Source organism: Cnephaeus nilssonii, assembly GCF_951640355.1.
Source record: "Cnephaeus nilssonii genome assembly, chromosome: 6".
NCBI lineage: Eukaryota > Metazoa > Chordata > Mammalia > Chiroptera > Vespertilionidae > Cnephaeus > Cnephaeus nilssonii.
The window spans coordinates 19,671,711-19,697,624 of record NC_137077.1 but is presented as its reverse complement, the minus strand read 5'-3'; the positions used below and the strand labels follow the sequence as shown (position 1 = coordinate 19,697,624).

The window sequence follows — 25,914 nt, the reverse complement described above, 5'->3', positions numbered from 1 at the left end:
ACACGTTTTCGTTTCAAAATATTTTTTCTCATTTCAGTTTCTAGTTTGCTAAAGGACACACCCAACATAATTATATAGTTAAATTCAGGGATATAGAACAAAATGTTCTTCCACCAAACCCTAAGTATTCTATCTCCAAAGCTCTTTATAGTTCTACAGGTTGTATTTTGAGTTTGGTCACATAAAATAACTATGATTATGATTTATGGACCTTCCATTTTCTACTCAGAACCTACTCTGAACAAATCAGATCCATCCAATCTAGGGTTCAGCACCTGGCAATGTCCTTACGTGTGACACTTAGAAAATAATAAGGAGTCTTTTATAGTCCAAAGAAGAATGACAGTTGAGCTTGACTATGAAGAAGGAACAGTGTAAATTATAAAAATTAGGCCCAGCCCTAACTGTTTTGGCTCAGTGGATAGAACGTCGGCCTGCGACTGAAAGGTCACAGGTTTGATTCCGGTAAAGGGCATGTACCTTGGTTGCGAACATATCCCAAGTAGGATGTGTGCAGGAGGCAGCTGATCGATGTTTCTCTCTCATCGATGTTTCTAACTCTCTATCACTTTCCCTTCCTCTCTGTAAAAAATCAATAAAATATATTTTTTAAAAATTAGGCCCAATGGCCTTTAGCCCTTCGGTGGAGACAGTATAATATACTCACTGCATGACATCAGCAAAGTTATTCTAGAAAAATTTGTGTCCAACACAGTTATGTGAAAATACAGCCTGGATGTATGCTCAGCTATCTGGAAAATGGAAAATATGGACATCTGAGAAAATAAGAACCATTCTTTGGGATTCCAGGTTACTAAGCGTTTGCTGAATGTTATTGCTTATATGTTCATATGTGATGCTTGTAAGTATTTCAAGTCCTGGAAGTAGACTGAAAAGAGCAACTCAGGAATACTATTTTCCTCTTCTGTTCTGGGCCCAGTGGCTTTCGGTTCAAAATGTAGCTCTCATGTATCTTCAGAGCCTGCCTAAAAGTTTTTCCTCAAGGGAGATAAATATTAATCTTAGAGAACAGACTTGATTTTTTTTATAAAGAAGCAAGTCTGAGGAGTTAGGCAGGTGATCATGCTAGATAGGAATATTTGGGGTAAAAAATATAAGATTATACAGTTGTAAGATTGACTGTATATAGTATTTATTTCCTATTTCTGAGAGCAATTTTCTAACATTCTTCCAAAGAAAATTTTAAAATGTGAAAGACTATCTAATTAATCTTTATTATAGGTTAGGCAGTCCACTATAATTGATCTCGCCCCCTGAGGGTACAATATTCTCATTAGATTCTGTGTATGTGTTGCTAAAAGTACCACAACTACAATGTTGATGCCTTTGAGAATCTTAACATCCAGCAGGCTTCTTGAATTAGAACCGTTTCCCAATCTTCAGTCATTTGTGAATCAATTTTTAAATTTTTTCTTAATATCTACCTGAATAGCTATTTGCATATTAATTTCCTCTAAATGAATTTTATTAAAATCCATAACATTTCTGAAAGTGGAAAACGAACACAATCAGTTGCCACAAATAGCAAATAACAATTGAAAGAAACAATAAAACCAGAGCATTATTAACCAATGACATTAGCCTAAGAGCTGCATTTTCTTTCTTATCCACTAGCATGGGGTGCTGTTAAGGACATACCAGCAGCAGATGGATTTTCTCCTTGACTGCAGTCAGTGGGACTGAATGAGAGCAGGAAAGGAAATAGCTTTCCCAGGTGCTTTAATAAGATACAAGACCAAGTGTAGAGATCTTCCAAAGGTGTCACATGCACTACTACTGGAATACATCCTTTGCTGGAAACACTGGTTTAGAGCAATAGTATCACCTCCTAATCCCACAGGTCTCCACAAGGTTAGTACAGATAGCAGACATGTGCAAGAATCCTGCACACTCATCCTTTGGGACCTTGGATAAGCTTCTCCATCAGACTCTCCCTTTTTTTCCACCCCTAAATGTGACAGGTGTCCCAGACAGGGCCACTATGGAAACCCAACTCTGTCCAGGTACCATCCACCAAGCAGTGTCACATCTCACCTTTGCTGGGCCTGGTTCAGAGGCCCTGTAGATAGAAAAACAAAGTGTTTCCCAGGGAGACAGTAAACCTGGGCACCAGGAACACATGACAAAACTGGGTTATGTGGTCTGGCCTCGGACTATTTCCATTCATGCCACCCAGGCTCCTGGGCCTGACAGAGTTGTAGCAGATGCTTTTCAGAGAGGAGCCGGGTGGTCTTAAACATTACAGGCCCCTTGATAGTGCTCATTGGCAGTGACTTCTGGGATGACTTTGTGCATGGTGAGAGGCAAGGCAGAATCTGATCTCATGCCATTTATTACCTGAGTCCATTGTTGGGGAGTTCCCTCATTCCCACCCCCCTCATGCCATGTGTGTTTGCGCAAAATATACTTTGAATCCAAACTGCGTGGTGCCTCTAAAACAGGGGTGGGAATGTCCGGATATGGCCCACTAAATCATTTGGTCTGGTTCTGCCAAGGCATTAGGGGTGAGTTAAATGTTTGACCAAATGCAGCAGGCTAATTTTTAAGTTGATAATTTTGTACAGCCAGTGAATGATGTTAAAAAAAATATATCCAAATGGCCCTTGGCAGAAAAAAAAAAGGTTCCCCATCCCTGAAAAACATGCCACACGACATCCCAACTCCTCGCTATAATTTTATCTCAAACTAGGTCCTATATTCCTTGAAGCAGAATTGGAAATAGGCCTTGTATCATTCAGAAAGATGAGTGTTTGTGTGTGTGTGTGTGTGTGTGTGAAAGGGTAAATGCCAGCTTCTCACCTGGGCAAAGTCTGGATGGAGAGAGCAGGTAGAGCAATATTTCCACTGGCAAAAAGTCTCACATCCCTATTCTTACTGAAAGCACAAAATCACATCCCCAAAATAGCAGGAATATAACCTTGGACACAGCCAGTAAGATTTTATAAACTCTCTACTTTTTTTGGTAAATGTGATAAATATTATCTTTCAAGACATAAAACAGCTCTTTAAAGACATCACAGGCAGCGGAGGTCTGTGTTCTCCTCAAATACTGTGGAATCTGGCCATGAATCCAGAGTTTAGGGAACAAATTTGAACCTTGTCAGGTGTCAAGAAAAGGAATACACAGCTCAGAGGTTGATATGTTTCTCTTCTTTGGCCCATTTAGGGCTTGGTTCTGCTTTCTTTAACAAGGCTCGCAGTGGCTGTGGAACCAGGGTCTGTGGACGACAGCCTGGGGCCCGGATTCCTGTGGCAGGAGGCCCCAGGTGGGACAGACACTCCCCATGGTCTTGGGGTGAGCCTAGGGGGCACAAGCAAAGGAAAGGCTCTGAACCTTTTGGACAGAGTTTCTCAGACTTGTCATTATAAAAGGGACAGAAAAATAGCAGACAAAAGGATAAGGGGGTAACATCAAAGAAGTTATTTTAACGAGCGAGTACATCATACGGTTGGAATCATAACCTGAAGCTTTCCAAACGACCCATCTGTATGTTATACAACTTGCAGGATTCCTGTTAAATCCCACTCTTGAGGGGCTTTCTGCATCAGCTTTTTAAATGCCCCCCCCCCTTCATCATTTTTGACCTACCCCTGGTGTATTACACTGCTGACTGCACAGTTCCTCCTGAAGCTCTCTGCTGCCCTCTCCCATGCCACGTGGTCTTCCAGTTGCCCTCCTGTTCCTATGACGCTCCTTCCTTGCCCTCTGAAGGCTCCTTTCCCTCCATCCCTCCCTTAACTGTAGATATTTTCCCCTCCGCTCAATCTACATGTGGTGCTCATTGTAGGATTTCAGTTGTCTCCACGATGATTCTCAGATCTTGATCTTGTTTTTAGAGCGGTAGACCTATATAACATTGCTTACTAGACAAGCTATCTCATGGCATCCTCCACTTCCAACTCCTTGTCCCCTTTATCAAAATTGCCTCTTCTCTAGTGTTCCCTGTCTTAGCAAACTGTGTCACCATCCACCATATGCCCAAAGACCCTTCCATCCTCATTCTCCTTCTATTGCCACATACAGTTCACTACCAGCTTCTTAACTCAATCTAAGCATGTCTCTCCACATCCATTGCAATCACCTAGACTCTGCTTCCATAATCTCTTGCTGAAGCACTGCCTTCAATGCCATGAACTTGCCTTATCTTTTGTCTTATCTTTTGTCACTTCCTCTTTTCTGCTCTGTGCCCCAAATGTTTTGAACTTTTAGTCCCTCCTCTGAGCCATTTTCACATTTATCTTTGGCTGTTGCACAAATAATTCCCTGGGCCTAGAACATACATTCACGGGTCACACAACTCTCACTCTTTTCCATGCTTTTTCTATCATCTCTTGTAATTTATTTGATTTATACATCTCTTCCTCAGGGAAATGTCCTCTTCTTTAGGCAAAGGTAGGTTTCTTTGATATCTATATATATAAAAGCCAAGTGACTGGAACAATGGAACTACCAGAACGACTGTTCTCTATAACACACCTCTTCCCCCGGCCGGCCCGGCCCCTGATTGGCCCCCCACCCCAATCGGGGGCGGGGATGGCCGGGGGAAGAGGCCGCAGGAGGTTGGCTGGCCAGCCCCACCCCCGATCACCCCCCAATCAGGGACAGGGCTGGACGACCTCTCACGGCTCCACTCCCCCTGCCAGCCTGGCCCCAATGGGGCCCTGATCGGGGCCAGGGCCAATGGCCAACCTCCCACGGCCCCTCCCTCCAGGTGGCCCAGCCCTGATCAGCCCCAATTGGGGGCGGGCCAGCCAGACCCCACCCATGCACAAATTCATGCACCAGGCCTCTAGTATTCTCATAATTACCTAAACTTCTTCCTTCATAATACTCATTACACATTATTGTCAACACTTGCTTGTGTTCACTTTTCTATCTAGACTACCTCCTCAAATACATCAGATATCTTATTGGTTGCATTTGTTTTTTCCTGGAGAGCATATCCATAAACTGGAATCTTCTACACAGCTATCAATCTGAGTTTGATTCAATGCCTCCTTTTTCTGATGGATTCCTTGTTTGCTGGGTTATATATTGAATTTTTTCTTGCTGTATATCCTTAGTTGGTGAAATTCATCCTCCTGGAATATCATGAGGATGGATGATGCATAGAAGGATATCTTTTAGGAAAACTTGCATGTGTAAAGATGTTTTTATTCTGCCTTTGCACTTGATGTATACTTTGGCTGGGTATAGAATTCTGTGCTAAAATCGTTACCTACTTAATATTAATACATTTCCCTAGAATTTTCCAGTGTCAATGGCTGATGTTGAGAATTCTAATACCATTTTGATTCCAAATAATTTTTAGAGAATTTATGTTTGTCCCTCTGTACCTGGAAGCTTTTAGAATCCTTTTCATTATTCTTAGATTTCTGAAATCTTATGGTGATGTGCTTTGGCAGAGATCCATTTTTTTTTTTTTAACCATTATGCTGAGTAGGTTCTTCCAACCAGAAAGTTCATATTTTTCACTTCAGAGACATTTTCTTGTATTTCTTATGTATTTTCTTCCCCACCATTTTCTTGGTCTTGTCTTTCTCATTCTATTGGAGTTCCTAGATTGATTCATTTTCTTATCTTTCTATGGTCCATTTATTTGTCTTTTTTACTTTTTTTAGGGTTTATTTATTTTTAACTTCCCATTATTTTATTGGTTTTATTTCAGATCTAGAGTTTTCCTGGTTCTCCTCAAAATAAACTTTCTGCTCCTGCTGATGTTAGAAAGTGGTAGTTACTTGGAAAATATGGGTGGACAGACACATTAGGGCCTACTGTTCCTTAAACAGTGCATTGACCAGTCAATACCAGCTACCTTTGGTGATCCCTGGTGCCTGCAATTTTTGAGCCTTTCTGATATTTTGCAGCATGAGCTGGCTTGCTTTTCTGTGCTGTCTTTTACTATAGGCACTTGGTATTCAACCATAACAACTTTGCTAACTCTTCATCAATGTTCATCTTCCAAGACATTCATTACATCTCTCAATACACTATTGTATTCATGACTATTTTCTTTAACCTTGTGGTTTCATATATTTTAAAATTCATTAACTATTATTTTTATAGTATTTCAGAAATAGATAAGGATATATGCATGTGTTCAATTTTCCATGTTTAATTAAAACCACTAATTAGTTTTTACTAAAGATTTAGCCAAGTTTTCTGATTACTGATATCTGGAGGAAAAGTCTCAATTTAAATTCTGGTTCTAGACCTCCTTTTCTACCTCCTCTCTCCTCTTCCACTCTGTCCTTCTTTTCTTCTCTCTTTCTCTCTCTTCATTTTCTTCTTTTGTTCTGACTCATAAATAGGGTCTCAGCTGGTCTACTCTATTTGGCTTCAGAATCTTCAGGCTCCATCTGGGTTTTTCTCAATTTCTTAATGTCACAGAATTATCGCTTGCTAATTTATTATGAAATATTTTATTTTACTTCTGCTTAAATGGATCTCAACTTATTCTTTAAATCCTCCTTTGATGATGATGGTGGTGGTGGTGGTGATGATAGAGACAATGATAGATATATTTAGTGAGCTCTTAGCATGTACCAAGCCCAAAGTGCAGCATGTTACATAGATTATCTCCTTTAACTAATCCTGTGGGCTAGTTAACATTTGCTCATTGATAAGAAAATAAAACTTACGGAGTTTTAATAGCTAGCTTAAGAAACTACAACTGGTGAATTGTGAATCTGGGCTTTAAACAACTATTTTCTGACCTCAAAGATCAGACTTTACCCACTACACTGTACTACATCTTCTTGATGGCAATTGATATTAGAAAGACATTGATTAGAACATAATTTTGAATTATTAGATTTCCATAAACTGTTAGAAGAACTTTCTAACAATAGATGCCTAATGTTGACAGGAGTGCTAGTCTGTAAATAGCCACACAGGGGTGGCGTGACCTTGTGTGAGGAATTTGGAAGGCGGGGGTGGTGTCCTGCATTTAGATGGAGCATGGACTTCAAAATCCCTTTAAATTCTTCAAGTCTATCATTCTGTCTGTTCTGCTGTTAGTTCTCCAAACTATCTCCTAGAAATTTTCTCATAGAAGAGTTAGCATAATTGGCAGCCTGCTCTATCTAATTTCATTGTCTATATATTGTCTATCAATGGGAGGTATGAAAAGACTATACCCTCAGGTATATTTTAACATTTAATATTAAAATGATAATAGCTACTATCTATTGAATACTTACCATGCCCAGATACTGTGTTAAAAATTATATAAACACTAGGGGCCCGGTGCACGATATTCGTGCACTGGGGTTGGGGGGTCCCTCAGCCCAACCTGCCCCCTCTCACATACTGGGTGCCCTCAGGGGATGTCCTACTGATGGCTTAGGCCCGTGCCCCACGCTCCTTTGTGGGAGGCAACCGGGCTGATCAGGGGAAGGCAGCAGCCCCATCACCCCGCTGCTGCAGCCACTACCAGTCACCACAGCCACCAAGGTGTTTTCATCAACACGGACTTCAGTCCCTTCACCAAGAAAAAATGACAACTTTCTTTAGGCATTTTCAAGATGTGTCTTTCATAGGATATACATTTTTTTTTAATCCTCACCTGAGGGTATGTTCCCATTGATTTTTAGAGTGTGGATGAAAGAGGGAGAGACAGAGAGAAACATCAATGTGAGAGGGACACTTTGATTGGTTGCCTCCTGTATGAGCCCTGACCATGGGCGCCAGGCTGGGGGGCATGCAGGGACCCCTGGGCCACACGCAGCGGTGGCCGCCAAGGGTCTCCACACACCCCAGAGGCCAGCAGCCAGCCCCCCATCATGTGCGCCAGGCTGGGGGCGTGGACCCAAACTGCCTCTTGATGCTGGAGCATTCCCAAGCGGCTGGGGGCACTATGGTGACAGGGGATGTTTCCGCCCCGCCCCCAGCCCCTTGGCTCCTGCACCTATAGGCTCAAAGTGGCCAGGGGGTGTTCTGGGACCCCTGCCACTCAGGACCTAAGCAAGGGGCCTACAGGCTCGGACTGGCCTGGGTCCTGAGGATGTTTGCGGGACCCAGCCCCTTGGCGCCTGCACCCTTGGGCTCCAAGTGGCCAGGGGGCATTCTGGGACCCTGCCACTCAGGACCTAAGTGCGGGCCTACAGGCTCTGATCGGCCTGGGTCCAGAGGATGTTTATGGGACCCAGGCCGCTCAGGACCTAAGCGTAGGCCTATAGGATCTGAGCAGCTTGGGTCTGGAGGATGTTTCCCAGACCCCAGACCTCTGCAAGTGTTTGGGGGCGGGAACATTCCCGCGTCGCTATGGCGACACGGGAATGTTCCCGCCCCGCCAAGGCTCCCAGTGGCCAGGGGGTGTTCTGGGCCCCTGCCACTCAGGACCTAAGCAGGGGCCTACAGGCTCTGATCGGCCTGGGTCCAGAGGATGTTTATGGGACCCAGGCTGCTCAGGACCTAAGCGCAGGCCTACAGGATCTGAGCGGCTTGGGTCTGAAGGATGTTTCCCAGACCCCAGACCCCAGACCTCTGCAAGTGTTTGGGGGCGGGAACATTCCCGCGTCGCTATGGCAACGCGGGAATGTTCCCGCCCGCCAAGGCTCCCAGTGGCCAGGGGGTGTTCTGGGCCCCTGCCGCTCAGGACCTAAGCGCGGGCCTACAGGCTCTGATCGGCCTAGGTCCGGAGGATGTTTACGGGACCCAGGCTGCTCAGCGCCCGCATATGCAAATTAACCGCCATCTTGTTCGCTCTGATTGGCTGTGGGCGTAGCGAAGGTGCGGTCAATTTGCATGTTTGCCTATTATTAGGTTAGATTCTTTCACTTATTCCTTATACCAACCCTAGAGGCTGGGCCATTATTGTCTTGTTATTATTCTAGACCAGTGGTTGGCAAACTGCGGCTTGCAAGCCACATGCGGCTCTTTGGCCCCTTGAGTGTGGCTCTTCCACAAAATACAACGGCCTGGGCGAGTCTATTTTGAAGAAGTGGCGTTAGAAGAAGTTTAAGTTTAAAAACTTTGGCTCTCAAAAGAAATTTCAATCGTTGTACTGTTGATATTTGGCTCTGTTGACTAATGAGTTTGCCGACCACTATTCTAGACCAAAAAAAGTCCTGCATGTGATTGATTTGGTCTGCTTGGGCTGCCATAACAAAATGCCACAGACTGTGTAGCTTAAACAACAGAAACTTATTTTTATCAAGGTGCTGGAGGCTGGAAAGTTCAAAATTAAGTACTAGAAGAATTTAGTTTCTAGTGAGGGCCTTCTTGCTGGCTTGCAGATGACCACTTCCTTGCTGTGTCCTCACATGGTGAAGACAGAGAGATCACTGTATCTTCCTTGTTTCATAAGGGTACCAATCCTATTTATTAGGACCCTATATTTATGGCCTCATTTAACCATAAATACCTCCTGAAAGCCCTGTCTCTAAATACAGTCACATTAGGGTTTAGAACTTTGATATGAATTGGGAAGAGAGTGATTTCAACACATAGCAGTGGTAGACAGTGTTTTGCCTTGCTTTAATGTAAAGATGGTGCCATTTGTGTTATTAAGACCTGAAAAATGTTTGACTTTGGAGGAGAGTGTCTTTCTATTATTTTCTGGACACCCTCTCTTCCCCATGAAGAGGGCAGATAGGTCACCTGCTAGATGATAGGACTATCTCAGTATTTGGCAGACAGGGCCAAGTCTCTTGTTGCTTATTAAAATGCAAGAAGAATTTAGTTTCTTTCATGATCCTTTGTGGGGGAGCCTTTCATTATCTTGATGAAGGACCTCCTCAGGTTGTCTTTAAGAAGAAAACAGTCTCCTTCCTATCCCTTTACCTGTCCTTGGATCAGAGATAACTTTAGTGTCAACACTTAGTTTGTTTCTCCTTTCTGTCTGCAGAACTAATTCTGTCCTCCAGAGGCTTTTGGTGACTGGTCTATTTCTTTTCCAGGAAGCTAAAGAAACTATTTCGGAAGCTGAAAGATGAAACAGAACCTGGAGAAACTGACTCTGCCCATTCAAGGCATCCAGAGCAGTGGGACCTAGACTACAGCTTGGAACCATACACTGGACTGACTCCAGAGTACATGGAAATGAGTAAGAGCTAGTGATCTTTCCTTCCACTGGATGCAGGTTCAGACATGTGGTCTGGGAGAGGAGTGAGGAGAAGGTTTGGGAAATGACTGGGACAGCCACTGCACCTTCCTGGGCTTCCTGGTTACACAATATCACCTTCAGTGCCACATGAAAGTAGAGGAGTGTGCAGCAGAAAGAATCCTGGAATGAGAACCAGGAACAACTCTTATCACCAAGTTGATACTAGGATGATGCTCTCTTCTCCTTGAGCTTCCTCTCCTCATCTTCAAATGAGAAGTTTGGTCTCTCAGGTCCCTTTGCATGGCTTCTATCATTGATAAAGCTGAAAGAGAAATAGTGAAGTTTGAAATTTAAGGACAGAGTTTCCATTAAGGAAAAGTAAACTAGTCCTATCACACTTGGGACAAGAGTTATATACATCTTTGACATGGAGAGTACAGGAGAGTCCCCGACTCTGATTAGGTAGGTCTGGGTAAGATGTCAACTTTCCTCTAAAAAACCTGAGGATATTTAGGGGTGAGAAATAGATTTCTAGTTACTGGGCCTCCGGTTGTTCTTGAATAGGCTTTAAAACAAGAGTGCATATAGTACAGACTGATAAAACACAGTGGTTTTATATGTGGTTCAGAAGCCATGAGTTTTCCATTATGAGAAGTGTCTCAACTTAGACCAGCTGCCTTCAAATTCCTGGATACTTGTGAATAATTCTGATCTTTTATTGAGGTGGATATTTGAGAAACATCTTTCCAAGACTTGGAACTAATGAATTAAAAACATAGGACCAAGAGGTTAGACATATAATCTAAACATTTATTCAATCTAGAATGTTGGAGAAACATCAATCAGCTCCAACAAAAGAATCACTCAATATCTAACATCATTGTATTTGCATGATGACTCCTGCCTACTTTGGTTAATCACTTTTAATAGAGGGCCACTAATGCCTTTCTGGGCACCAGGTACTTCCCATCTTATTTCTAATGGATATTTATCCTCTTCTGTGTTGTAAAAGTGTGTGTGTGTGTGTGTGTGTGTGTGTGTGTGTGTGTGTGTGTGTGTGTTTATTAAGGGTAGAGAAAAGGACTTATTCCTTATAGCTTTAGATGACCTCAAAATTTCTGTTCTAGCCCTGGGGATCTAAAATTCCAGGCAAAACCTGAGCTTTGTGTTCTAAGTAAACTCACCAGAGAAGAAACAATCATTGTGTCTGTTTCAGGAACAATAGGCAAAGAAAACATCAAGACCCAGTTTATGTAAACACATAGCTCCCTTACGCTTTTCACCTTTAGTTAAGTGCTACCTCTAATCCCTTTCCAACTAGATATTTACACTGAGATGATTACTCGTATTTAAGATGCTATTCTATGCCTGCCATCCTCTCAGTAAAAATTGGCTGCCAGAGATTTGAGGCTTCCATTTGGAAAAGGTTTATATGAGAAATCTTTGAGCCCTGTCTGCCAACCTCCACCCTCCAATTCCAGTCCCCCGTCTCCCCACCCAATTATCTGTGTAGGTTTTACATGGCTGTCTGTCCAGATAGCTATTTCAAAGCTTTCTCTTTTGAGTGATTAAGATCAGAGACGCTCGAGCAAAGTGCCTTAGGTTCAAAATCTAGTGTTATCACCAACTAGCTGGGCAGCTTTAGGTAAGTGGCCAACCTTTGTGTCTCAATTAGCTTTAGCTGTAAATAATAATAATAATAATAATAATAATAATATATACCTTATAGGATTGTTGTATTTAATGAATCAATATCTGTAAAGTTCTTAGATGAGTGTCTAGCACATATAAAATCTATGTGCAGTGTCAAGTGTTGTTTCTCTTAATGGCCCTGGGCCCTAGGAAGGCAGAGTATAGGGAAATATGCTCCAATTTGTGAGCCATTGTATTATTGAATAGACAGCTACTCTGTCTCAAACTTGGGTAATTAAAAATTCATGAGAAGAGGAAAAAACAACAACTAGTAGACTTGGTGATTTTTGGGAAAAATTCACACCAAGATTATAGAGAGTGAAACTGATTCTATAGAGGAATCATTAATTATTTGCTTTTCTGTCTCAGCATTGCATTTGATACATACACTGATGATATATTGCTCACATATCTGTTCTTCAGCAGACTCACTCTATTAGATTCCAAAGATCAGTCAGTAGGGACTAAGGCTTATTGATCTCCATATCCTCCAGAGTCTTGTACATTTCCTGGCACATAACAGGCAGATAATATGTCTGATAAATAAAAACAAATGAATGAATTTATTTTTATTTATTTTTAAATTAAATTTATTGTAGGGACATTGGTTGACACAATCATGTAGGTTTCAGGTGTGGTTTCTATGTTACAAGATCTGTATATTGCACCGTGTGCCCACCACCCAAACTCAAATATTCTTCTGTTGCTATATAGTAGAACCCCTTTCTCCCCCCCATCTCCTTCCCTCTGGCAATCACCACACCAACTGTTTATGTTCACGGGTTTCAGTTTTATATCCCATATATGAGTGAAATCATATGGTTCTTCGCTTTTTTTGTCTTATTTTACTTTGCATAATATTCTTCAGATCCACCCACATTGTTGTAAATGGCAGTATTTCATCTTTTCTTATGGCTGAGTAGTATTCCATTGTATATATGTACCACATCTTCTTTATCCAGTCCTCTATCACAGGACACTTTGGTTGTTTTCATGTCTTGGCCACTGTGAATTTATTAATTATTTAGGGAAGGTTTCTTAACAGAGCTAAGTTTCGTATCATTTTAAGTGGTGAATGAAGGATCATTTTCAAAGCAAGGCTTGGTTGATGGTGGTTCAAGGATGTTCTGAAGAGTTTTCCAACTCTGGGAAGGAGGATGGACTTGATCTCCAAGTTCCATTCTGGTTCTGAGGATTTGCATATCAATAATAAGAGTAAGGTAGAGCATGCTAAGGGAAAGGGCTGGCAAGTGCAAATGTTGTTGTTTTTTAGGTAGGAGGGTTCAGGTAAAGACCTGGGATTAACAGAGAACCCTGAAGATCAGACAAGTTTGCATTTCATATCAGGGCATAGGGAACAGTTATGAAACCTTGGCTAATGCTGTGACTATGTATGAACTCTATTTCCCTTGAGGAAATGGGCAGCAAGTATAGAAGGGAGATAGTAAGACCTAAGGAATGAAAGAGGTAACACAGGTAGACTCATTAATTTATTCATTTATCAAACATTAAGTACCTAGAGGAGCAAATTTGAAGACCAGAAGAGTCTCTTCAACAATTCAAGCTGATATTGATTCAGTCAACAATCTGATATTGATTCAGTTTTGTCTGGAGGAGGAAGCCTGGATCACACATGGGTTTTCTAAGCTGAGTTTCGTAGAGTCCATCACAGAATTCTGTAGGCCATTTTGCTGTCAATCATTTTAGAGATGTGGCTATTTTATTTCATATTTTATAGAAGTACAAGGACAGTGATTCTGAGTTAGATTCCTTTCATTCTTTTCATCTCTGGATTATCCTCTTCACCCTTTAAGGGAGTGTTTGCTTCCAGGTACAATGAAAGGCTGTAGGATAAACTTCACTAAATGACAGCTTCATCTAACAGTATAGGTAGGCTAAGTGTGGTTAGAAGCGGGTTCTGGAATCAAACCAACCAGGCTTTGAATCTTAAGTCTGCTGCAGCTAGTTACATGACTCTGAGCTTGATGTTTAAGTTCAGCCAGGCCCAATTTGCTCATCTCAAAAGTGGGGTTGATGATAATAGCACCTAACCTATTAGGATGGCTCTGAGAATTAAGTGATGTATATAAAGTAGCTAAAAAACAGTGCTTGATATACATATGTTTTCAATGAATATTAGCCACAATTGGTATTGTCAGGAATCCAGTTTCTTTCTCTTTAAGCTAGAAACGGACTAAACACAGTTTGAAGCCCCTGGATGTCGTGAACCCTAGAGGGTCTTCCCATCCCATTAATGTGAGGTTGGGTAGTAATGTTTAAAGACTGAGGGTCCCAGACTCCCAAGCAAATCTGACTCACCCTCAGAAGCCTGAGATATAAACATTCCAAGATGTCCTTTCAGAGAATCTCAAGCCCTTAAGGCTCTACATGACAAGTCTGGCATCTCAAATGTGTTCTTTTTGTCATCTATTTATCTAAAATCCACAAACTTTTGTTCTTCTAGTCATCCAAAAAATAATCTATTGTCCTCCTGATTCAGGAATTCAGTTATCCTTCTTAGAGTCTTCCTCCAGCTTCTTAAACACACCCAAGCTCTGAGGCCCTTGGACTACCAATGTGGGCAATGAGATGAATTTCTGTTATTCACAGAGTCATTGGAGGAAATCTCATTTTGCTCAATCCTGAGTTTTCATCCTGTCAAACTGTAATAGAACAAGAGGTGTATTGATGATTGCATATTTACTTATTCATTTATTTGGAGTGAAAGCCAGATAATTATTCTGAAGTGCCAGTGGCTGTTGGTTTCCCCTGCTCTTTGGGTATGTACACCAAATCCTGTAAGAATCTCCCAGCTCAGTGGTCGGCAAACTCATTAGTCAACAGAGCCAAATAGCAACAGTACAACGATTGAAATTTCTTTTGAGAGCCAAAGTTTTTAAACTTAAACTTCTTCTAACGCCACTTCTTCAAAATAGACTCGCCCAGGCTGTGGAAGAGCCACACTCAAGGGGCCAAAGAGCCGCATGTGGCTCGTGAGCCACAGTTTGCCGACCACAGGCCCAGCTGATGGAAATGCATGGCGCAGGTCCACCTCAGGGACCAGGACATCAACACCCTTGCAGCTGCATCCCAGTTGTCTCATGAAATTGTAAGCTTGGACTCCTGGGTTCAGGAAGGCATCCATGACTTGATATAGACCCTGTGTTCTTCTCCATGACTCCTCTCTGACTGTGCATCAACTCTAGTTGGATAGAAGCCTGCTCAGTATGATCCTGAGTCTTTTTTGCTTATGGCTCCTTACCTCACTAACTTTGCCTCTACTAAGAATTTTGGATTCCCATTGAACTCACTCCTCCTTAATCTGCTACAAATACCTCCTAACTTGTCTCCCAGCTTCCTTTCTCTCTCCCTCTTCCCTTTCTCCTTCTCACTTTTAAAAATAACTTTTCTAAAATGCAATCCAGAGCATGTTATCTTTTCTATTTAAAGCCCTTCAATGTTACTGACTTTAAGATAAAATTCAAGTCTCCTAGCATAGTATATAAGGGCATCCATGAACTGGCTCCTGCTTTTTCTCTTCATGATGCCCCATATTCACACCTGGTTTTCTCCTGTTACTAGGTCTGAATTTGCTTATCTGCCTACAACCAATTCTAGCTGAGCTGTGCAAACTCAAACATATCTCTTGGAAGCATCTTTGGTTCTCCCATCCTCAGTTCCTCTCTTATACTTGCTTTGATATAGAAGGAAATGTGAGTGCTTTAGGGGCAGAGACTGAGCCTTATTCCTCTCTAGTTACAACACTTAGCACAGTTCCTGGAACATAGTAAAAGCTCAATAAAATATTTTTTGAATGAATGTCTCTTTAACTCCCCTTCCTTCAGCATCAGGGAAATAGAGACCCCACTTCTCTTTACTCTATGATATTTGGGCCAGCCTTCCTTTTCACCATAAACATATTTATATGTATTTTTAATACGCAGCAATTTTCATCTCCCAAGAACAAAGTAAACCCTGTTTATTATCAGGGTTTACCCTCAAAGAAAAGTCACTTCTGGTTTTAATTTGCTCCTTTGCCTTCAGGGATCAAGTCATTAGTGGAAGTGGACAGAGTGGAATGCTCTCACTCAGATTCAGGATTTAAGTTCAACTCCAATTTCAAGTCTTTCCCTCTGTACCGCCCCCTCCAAGCCATCCCTGAGGGTAATGGTGTGTCAGGACCTGTGCCAGGCACTGAGGACACAGAGGCAACAAATGGGCCTCGGCCCTGCAGGCCCTAAGGATCCAGTGGGAGAGAGAAATGGGCAGACAGTCACAAGAAAGGACCTGGTTGTCATAGAAAAAAATGCAGCTAACTGCTTGCTTCGAAGATATTAGGTCTTTGCAGCTTTCATTTGACCGAGTAGAGGTGTGTGACAGAGAACTGGCCACTCTAGTGTGCCTTTGGCCTGTAACTACCCACTCTCTGAACATCCTTGGGTTTTAGAAACTTCCAACTGAGTCAGCACCAAGTCAGGTCTGGAAACAAGAGGCTCCTCTCCCAGCCATCATCTCAGGCTTGTTTGGGGACTTTAGACAAGACCAGGAAAAGAATCCATCTCTGGGAAAACATTTCTCAGCCCTCCTGACTGGAAACTTAGTTCCTGTGACTATTTTCTGAGTTATCCGCCACATTTGTGGCCCCACCATCCTCCAGGCCGCTCGCCGAGAAATCTCCGCATCACTGTTCTTCACTTTCTGTCTCCACACAGTCCCATCCCGCGGGTGGGTCTTTCCCCTGGAATATCTCTGGAAGCTGCTCCTGTGGATAGCCTCTTAGCCTCCTCTACTTGCTGCTTTTTCTGCTGTACCCTCAACACAGTCACTAGCAACCACCATCCCACAACGGCCCTGTTTATTATTTCAGAGGGTAGTGTTGGTCTTATCATCCATTGTTCAGAAACTTCCAGAGTCTCATATCCTTAACAAGGCCTTCGGAGCATCCTGTCCATTTATAGAACCCTAGGCCTTTTATGTATACTAGGGCCAGCCACAATGAACCCCACGGACCATTTTATACCCACAGCCTTTCATGCCTGATCTTGCATTTTTCCCTTGCCCTGGAATTCCCTGTGTCTTCCCATTCACATGACCATACCCAGCTCTGTCTTCTCCTCCCCAAAGCGCCTTCCCTTCCCGGACTTCACCCTTCTCCCCATCCTCAGTATTTCAGCTCCCTCCCCCATAGCATTTCAGACAAGCTGCCTCCTAAATCAGTGATGCCTGTTGGTAATTCATTTCCAAGGGCAGCTTCCTCCAATTGCAAGGCCTTGCACAGCCCCTGCCACAGCATGGGCACTGGAAACATATTGGGTAAACCAGTAAAGCAGGACTGAACAAACAACCTCACTTCTAGTCATGCTGACATCAATTCTCATTTAATGGGCTGCTAATCCAGGGAGTGGATTATCAAGAATGGTGGTTATCCTTGTTTCTCTTTCTCTGCCTCCTCCTCCTTTCAAGTCTCCTCTTTCCCTCTCCTGCCCTTCGCTTCTGCCTTCTCCCCTCCCCCATCGCAGGCCTATTATGAACTCCTTTCCAGTGAGGAAGCTAGGGAAATAAGAGAAGGTGTAATGTGAACCCATCCATGCTGCTCATAGGTGGCAGCTCTGGGAAACAGCTTGGTGGGAATGAAGACTGAGTTCACACATGTCAAAACGTAGTTGGAGGCACTCATTTCTGCGATCCCCATGGATAACTAAGACTTGGTGATAGTAATTATACCACTACTTCTGATTTCTCTGCACCCGTGTCTTCGAAGTCAAAGTTCCTTTTATTTTCAGATGGTCACTGTAGGGCAGGTCAGTATCTTTCCTTCCCATCTTTCCAGGTTGCCAGGTGAGACTTGGGTGTTAATTTAGGTCTGCCTTTATCTAGCAATGTGACCTTGCACATGTCAAATATCTCTTGGGGCCTCATTTTCCTCCTTGACATTATATTTGACCCTTGAACAATGCAGGGGTTGGAGGCAGTGACCCCACACACAGTAAAAACAACACCTGCATATAACTCTGGCCAGTGTGCTCAGTGGTTAGAGCGTCCACCTGCTCACCAAAGGGTCACAGGTTTGATTCCCTGTCAAGGGCATGTACCTGGGTTGCAGGTTTGATCCTCAGGACACATGCAGGAGGCAACCAATGGATGTTTCTCTCTCTCTCATATCAATGTTTCTTTCTCTCCCTCTCCTTCTTTCATCTACCTACCATCCCCCCTTCCACTTTCTCTAAAATTTAATGGAAAAAAAATATCCTCGGGTGAGGATTAATATATTTTGTACATTATATGTGTTATATATTTTATCTTTATAATAAAGTAAATTAGAGAAAAATGTTACTAAAAATCATCAGGAAGAGAAGATATATTTATAGTACTGTATTTATCAGTACCATTGAGTTTAAAAAAATCTGTGCAGTTCAAACCATGCTATTCAAGGGTCAAGTGTATAGGCAATTAAACTAGATGAGTTTTTCCTTGCAGAGATGCAACTCACTGTTCTGTGGTCATAACCAATTATGTAATAAGTCACAAGCAATGCACTACTGCTAATAATATATTTTTAAAATATAAAGTAAAACAGTGCCAATGCCACCCTCACTTGCTCACATTCCTAGATTACTTTTGAGTGAGAGAACAAGGGAGGTTTCAAAACATGGCGACACCAATAGAAGTGAGTGGTGTGCATAATCTTTTTTCATTGAGTATCTTGACAAGAATAAAGAGTTTCAAACTACTGGGCCAGGTGACCTCCAGGGTCTCTTCTAATGCTGGCATCTGAGTTTTTACATACCAGCTGGACCATGCTCCTGGGAGCCAAGAGGCCCAGCGGGTGATGCCAGTTGCCTAAGGTCACCTCAAAGGCTCATTCCTGGAACTGAATCTACAGACCATTCAGGACCCCTAGGAACTTAGGCTTCAGTGAAGGGATGGGATAGAGTGAGGTTTTCTCCTTCCTTCCCAACAACCTAGACCTCCCCAATTCCAGAAAGGCCCTTGTCTTGGGCTTTGAACAAAAACAAGAGCAGTGAAACCAAAGCAGCTCATTCCCTCTGGTGTGCCTGACATGGTTATCCCTGGCCCTGCTCTCAGCTGTCAGCTTCCTTCCCCGTGATCCCCAGGACCACCCATGCAGACAGGAAGTGCACTGAGCCCACTGCTAGCCTGTCAGTTGTAATGGTGAGGCAGGTCATCAGTTGAGGGAGGCAGCAGGGAGAGATGTATTATATTTACTTTTTCTAAATTGTGCTGGAACCAGGGCCCAGGGCCTAGCAGGCATGGGGGAGGGGCCACGAGGTGAAGGGGAAGCTGGGAGGGAGGGTTAGGCTGGGAGGAGGGGGTTTTGGGAGTAGAGAGGGTAGAGAGCTACCTCTGGGCAGGATTCCTGGTGGGGATGGGCTGGCTCCAGACAAAGAGAAACCTGAGAGTGAGGGATTAAGCTGGAAAAACCTGTGAGGGGAGCAGCAAGCTTTCGAGGGATTCTCCAATATCAAACCCTTTTCCTGAAGAGCTTACTAAGAAGGACTTCAAGGGTAGTTCCCCATCCCCCACCTCTGAGGGGAGAAAAGAATGCTGGCCCAGGAGCAAGCCTTGACATTAATCATCACTGTCCCCAACCCCAAAATGGGGCTTCAAAGCTGCTTTATCGCAGCCCCTCACAGCCCAGTTGCGAGTTTTCCTCAGGGCCCGATGAGAGGAAATGCTTCAGTTGCTTTAAGAGCTGCTAGCAAAGTTGTCTGGACACTTGCAGCAGTTGAATTTTACAGATTGGGATTTGGCACAAAAAACACAAGCCTGAATTTAATCCTATAAGAAGAGTTTAGTGACAACTTCCCAAAGACTCTCCTGATAAAGTTTTATCACCATTTTATCCGATAAGTCAGTTATGCAATTGTTGGTTCTTCTCAGCTGAACACCAATGACCTAGATTCCTGTTATTCACTAAATTGTGATGGGCAAGATTTGTGTCTTATTTACTCACAGCACTTAACCATAGGGCCTGGCACACAGTAGGTGCTCAATAAATGTTTGATGAAGAAGGAAGACACAGAAAGAATGAAAAAAGTCACCCTTTAGTGAGGACCTTGATGACAAAATGACAGTTGGACTTCATAGACATCAACTCTTATTAGCGCTCTTCACATACCCTGACTGTATTAATTTAGCTGGGATAGTCTACCCCCTTTCCTGCCTCCAGGGGCCAAGATTCCTTATTTTGAAGTGCTTGTAATCAGGGAATGCTATCCTCCTAAATAAGGGCAGTTCTCCTACAGCAACTCAAAATAATGAACTTATTGTATATGTAGTTCTGGCAAAATATCCCATGCAATAGTCGACTGTTGCTATGATAATGCTTTATAACAAATACCCCCAAGATCTCAGTGACAGCACTGAGACAGAGAATAAAGAACAATGGAAAGAGCTGGCTCCAGACATCACTAGGGACCCTCCCCTGGAAATGATCAAGTAAAAGTGGCCTCTTATTCAAAAAAGAATAGAAGGGATGAGGCTTCAGATAGAGTGATAACTTAGGTGACACCTAAGATTCCTCCCAACTTCAGTGTTCTTTGGCCATGTGTGGTAGGGATCACACTAGGTAATTTCCAAGTTTCCAACAGAGGCTAAATATATAAAACTAGTCCTAAGGGTGCCTTGGCTATAAGTGATAAAATATCCCAGAATATCTGTCCAACCATTAGCACTGAAGCCTGCACATTCTGTCACAGAACTCCAAGTTTTATACTATAAGGCAATGACTTAAAGAACCAGGAAATTCCTTTCCCTGGGCCATTCTGTTTATACAAACTGAGTCATCCTACCGGATAATCAGGCATCTGCCGTCTTTTCCAAATGGCACCTAAATGCAGTTCAGGCAGCATCCAGGGTTGCATTCCAGTATTTCTGGGAAGTAGCATGAGTCACAGGTCATTTCTCTCCTTTGGCTTCTGAAGCATACTTTGCTCGTCATTATCTGTTATAGGAGTCCCTCTTCCCATAAATACTTAAAAGAATATATCTGGATGCCATACCCCTCAGTGTACCACAGAAAGTTTCTGACATGCAGGAGATGCCCAGTTAGTGGTTGAGAAATGAATGAGTGAATGAATTTGGGACCACAACCCAACTAAGTAGAGGGAGGGGGAAGAGTAATGAGGGATGGATGGATGGGAGGGAAGAAGGATGGATGGATAACTGGTCTTCACATTCCCATTATGCAGGTGTATAAAGTAAACAAGAGTGAGTAAGGCAGGTCATTCATTAGTTCACTCAATAAACATTTATTAGAAATTTACCAGGCTGTTCTCTGGAAATCAGAAATGTATCATTATATCTCACCAACTCAATTCTCTCTAGTTTTAAGAAGCTGAATTAGGTCCATTGATGTAAGATTTTTGAGGTGGCATAAATGCAGGTCAGTGGGAGCAATGACACAGAAAACAGCAGGGATAGAAGACATATATAAATGCCTAAAAATACTTTGGAGAATGGAAGTATCTGTATGAGAAGAATATAAATCAGATTAGAGAAGATCCAATAAAGGAAACTTCAGATGTGAGAGTAACCAGGGAGGCGGAAGGGAACACTGCTGTGTTAAGGTTGAATATTTACATCTTTCCGTGGTAAAAGGACATTGAATTTGGTTGACATCAAAAACTATCTTTGTTTCCCAGCTTCATCAATTGGTAGGTGTGTGGCCCTGGAAAAAATATTTCACCTCTCTGAGACTCAGTCTTTTCACTTGTAAAATAGAGATCATGATACTTGACACTGAAGATCACTTTATAAACCAGGGAGCATGCTGCCTGTGCATGACAGATGCAGCTCCATGATTTCCAAGGGCTTGGAGTTTGGCTTAGAGGACATGGAAGGGAAACACTGGGCAGATTTTTCTGAAGACCATGGTCCAGGCCATTAAGCATCCTTTGGCCAAGAGCCACATTCTCCTGCCCATTTCTGTGCCCATCAGTAGGGTTTACCTCTGAAGGCTCCCATGACTCTACCCTGGCTCCCAAAACAGAGAGGAGGGCCTCTCATGGACTGATTTGTGTCATGCTGTCAACCTGAGATCCCCTGTTATAACTAGACTTTGACTGCTTAAGTAGCAAGACTCTTGGAAGTCATTGGTCCCCTCTACCTCTTAAGAAGCTAATATTTTACCATTTATGTGTGGGTGAGGAAAAAGTGGGGACTAAGTCTCCCTTAATCACAGAGAAATGAAGAAAATGTGCTTTGCCAATCTATCCCAGTGTTACACTGATTTGTATGCAGTAAACTTGTAGTACTTAAGCTGTTCGTTTCAAGCATGTTTCTTCCTGTTATGACTTCCAGGGTTTCTGTATTGAGCCTAATCCATTGTATAAATCCCATGCAGATTGAAAGGAATTCCATGCATTGTCTCTATTTCCTAAGTAATTTGTGAATTTGGATCAGTGGGTTTGCAGGAAAGATCTTAACAACCAACCATATAACAAACCTTTAGGTGCCTCTTTTACTTGTCCTTCAAGTCAAGCCCAGGGTTTGTGAATCTGTGAAGCCTCATGGACCCACTGATGAGAGTGAGTTACTCCTGCCCCAGTGCTCCACTGCATTCTGTTAATGCTGCCATTAGAGTTCTAACTCCATGACCCTGGCAGGGTTTGTTTACAAGTCTATCTTCCCCACTGCATACTCTGAGCTCTTGGAAGGATGACATAGTAATCTAGTCATCTTTGTTTTCCAGCAATGAGCATGGTGCCCAGTATATAGAATGTGCTCAGTAAATGCTTGTTGGATAAATAAACTGCATGAATGAATGAATGGTGAATTATGGACATTGGGAACCCTCTTATATTTCTATTAAGACTTCGATTGTTTCCCTATGCAATAGAGAACCATGCTGAGCAACCAGCTCATGCCTTTCTTCTCATTATCTTAGTCAATCAACACTTGTAATTATTTTTACACTGGGCACAGCCTTGAAGTATGGGCTGATGAAGTAAATAGTAATGACCTTCCCTGGCTGTGTTTTTTAACATAAGTGTTTGTATTAATGAGTTGTTTCTAAGCTGAATCTTTTGAGTATCTGCTTCCTGGGTTAGGAGACAAACTCACACCAATGTGTCCCTCACTTATGCCCTTGTATTGCTTATTAGTGGTTCATGAAAGGGAGGAATCTTTAGTCCCCAGTTTTCAATCCCCTTCAGCAGACTGTTGCTTTTAGTAAACTATAGAAAGTTAAAAACAAAGCTATTGTTATTTTCATTAGAATTAGACTCTCCTAATTGACTGTTTTGACTCCAACTTTATTCAAAGTCTTCTGTGCAAATTACACTGCTGAGAACTGCTGTGTGGAAGTATTTGTATTTAGGTCTCTGTCTTGCCTCACCATCACTAACTGCAATGCTTTCTGTTCAGTTTAGTTGTCTGCTTCTTTTTGTGTTTGTATTTACAGCTGGTGAAAATAAGTTCGTATTTATGAAACGATGATCTCTGAGCATCTGTTAATGGGATAGGAGCCACGCTAAATTGTGAGGATTCAGAAAAGAATGAAATATGTTCATGGTCTCAAGGGACTTACCATCTAGGGAACAAGTCAAATAAACAAATAGAGTGATGTGTGCAAGGCATTATGGGCATGATGAGAAGAGATGCCCATGGTGCCCACTGGGCGAGGTAGTAGGGATTAGGGTAGAGGAGTCTTTTTAGAGAAGGTTAGATTTGGGTTGAACCTGAAAGATAAATAGTAATTCAGCAGACAAAAAGAGAAGGAAAATTGCAGACAGTAGTAGTAGGTGCAAAGGCTCAAAAATGTGGAAGACATGGTTTTGAAATGGTTGGAAAACAGGCAGGCTTGGTCTCCAAGTACAGCAGTTAAATATTAGCCCTGAGACCAGAGCATAGATGGGAAGGAAATATATCTGGGAAAAATAAGTTAGGGTCATATCACACAGAGTCTTGAATGCCAGACAAAAGATCTGGACTTTCTCGGGTGTGTGTGTGTGTGTGTGTGTGTGTGTGTGTGTGTGTGTTGGGAAGGTTGATATTTACACTGAAGAATTTTAAATAAATGAATGAAAAATCACAGTTGCGCTCCATCAAGAGCTTTTCCATCAATCCTGGCCAGTCCATTTTATTTTACCTAACATATATATATATATATATATTTTTTTTTTCTTTAAGCAGATGGTCCTGGAATGTCCTTGCTGGATGCCATCTTGTTTAGTTTAACCCACTCCTCTTTGTTATTTTAACCTAAACCCAGGTAATCAAGGCCAAGATTTTAATTGTCTCCAGCATCGGGCAGGATAGGGCTGGTGGTTATTTTCAAAGGCCCCTGGCTGCTAGAAAGAGAGAGAGAAAACCAATGGGGTTTGTGCCCAGGAGTATTTCCAGTCTTTTTGCTTCCTGCTCGGCATTTCTGGGGCACTTTGCAGTAGGCTTTGTAAAGATTTAGCTGAAAATCAACTATGGATTCTTCCCTAATTGACTTGGCCAGGTTTAATCTGTTATTGGTCAAGCCAAGCTGGCTTCTATTATGCAGTGCACTGAGGATTTCCGGCGTTGCTCTTATCCTAATGGAGGCTGGCTGTTTTTAGAAGCAAATCTTGGTGTTGGTGAAGGCCGGTATCATTGTGTCCTCTGAAGTGAATCCAGAAGGACGCCCATCTGATATAGCATTTAGACCTTTGACTACAAAGAGTGAGTCTTGGATTTGGCATTTATATGCTAGAAGGTTATGTTTTGTTTTTGTTTTATTTTTTTTCTCCCTAAGAGATAAAACAAAACTTCCTATTTGTTTCTGCCTTTAGTTTGTATTGTGGAAATGCTTAGGGTACCCAGTCCAGGGAGGCAATGGGACATCTTCAGAGAGTGGCTTCTCTTGGCCCAGGAGACCAAGGAGTGACCTCAGAAGACAGGACAGGGCTGTCCTATCACTGCAGGCCCAGCACCTCTGGCCTTTGCTGAGCCCCCTCCCCTGAGGTTGTCCAGTCCTTAACACATAGATTTACATGGCTGGGGAAAGAGAAGAGACATTGTGTTGTGGGGTTGGGATAATTTATGAGCACTATTAGCATTGAACCATCACTGAAAGTTGTATCAACAGAAGAGGGACAAAAGAGAGCCTGTGTCTGGAGAGTTTATGGAGATAGAAAAGCAGACCATCAGGCAAGCCCAGGGGAGAGGGCTCACGTCTGCCTCTGGAGTTCATGTGAACTAAGGAGAGGAGTGGAGAGTCCCATTTTTCCTATGATCCTGGAAGGATGTTGGATTTCCTAGAGCCATTTGCATGAGTGTGGTGAGGGCATGCTGTATATATTTATGGTCATTCAGAAGTAACCTGCCCCTTCCCCACCCCCATCAGTCACTCTGGTTCTTTGAAGAGTTTGCACAGTTTTGCTGGAGGAAGTCACTTATGTAAAGAACATTTACACTATAGAGCTTGCTCATAGAATCAAGAACAACTTAGAACTCTATAAAGAAAGATATAGTCATGTATATACACAAACAGACAGGTTTTTTATAGGTTTTAGAAAGCCAGTCTAACATCTGATTTGCTTTCCTTATTAATTCAATTCCCCTTAACCCCCTTTGCCCTCATCCGCACCCCTGACTCTAAGTGAATCCTCAACAAAGCCTCATTTAAGAGATGCTACAGACCCTGCATTTGAACTGCCTCCCAGAGCTTGATTTTGGAGATTTCTCCTCCACAACCCCTCCCCAGTCCCCTTTGACCTTCCAGTTAGTCAGGCCATCATTCCATGGCCCAACCTTGACAAATCTGTGCTGTCTGGTGCATCTTGGCACCAACTGGCACCTGTCAATCTCCTAGAGCCTTGCTGAGCACCCATTGGGCATCAAAGACGATGGCAGGGACAGGGCTGTATCAGAGCAATAACACACATTGTGGGCCCAAGCGAACTGCTAGTTCAAAAGCAGTTGTGCAAAAGTTTCCCATGTGTTCTCTTTCTTGAAACTTCTGCTGTGATGAGGGCTATCGCAGCTCTGTGAACTTTCATTTTTATTTTTTAGTTTTGGATCCCAGTTTTTTATTCTTTATTTGGATATTCTAGAATCTTGAAGCTTGTCCAAGAGAATGAGAATCATTCTACTATAGCAAATCAGACCTGAAGGGAACTTAAACTATTGTCAATTTATCAATGAAGATGCCTAAGTTCAT

At 42.6% G+C, this 25,914-nt stretch overlaps 1 protein-coding gene across 2 annotated transcripts in view; it reads left to right on the top strand.

Moving 5' to 3' along the window:
- ANO2 (anoctamin 2) overlaps window positions 1-25,914 on the top strand; it is a 301,113-nt gene that overhangs the window by 255,261 nt on the left and 19,938 nt on the right. For both annotated transcript variants that reach the window (XM_079774619.1, XM_079774620.1), the window contains exon 20: window positions 9,925-10,070. In XM_079774619.1, the coding sequence (XP_079630745.1) occupies window positions 9,925-10,070 (146 nt within the window). The remainder of the gene's footprint in view (window positions 1-9,924; window positions 10,071-25,914) is intronic.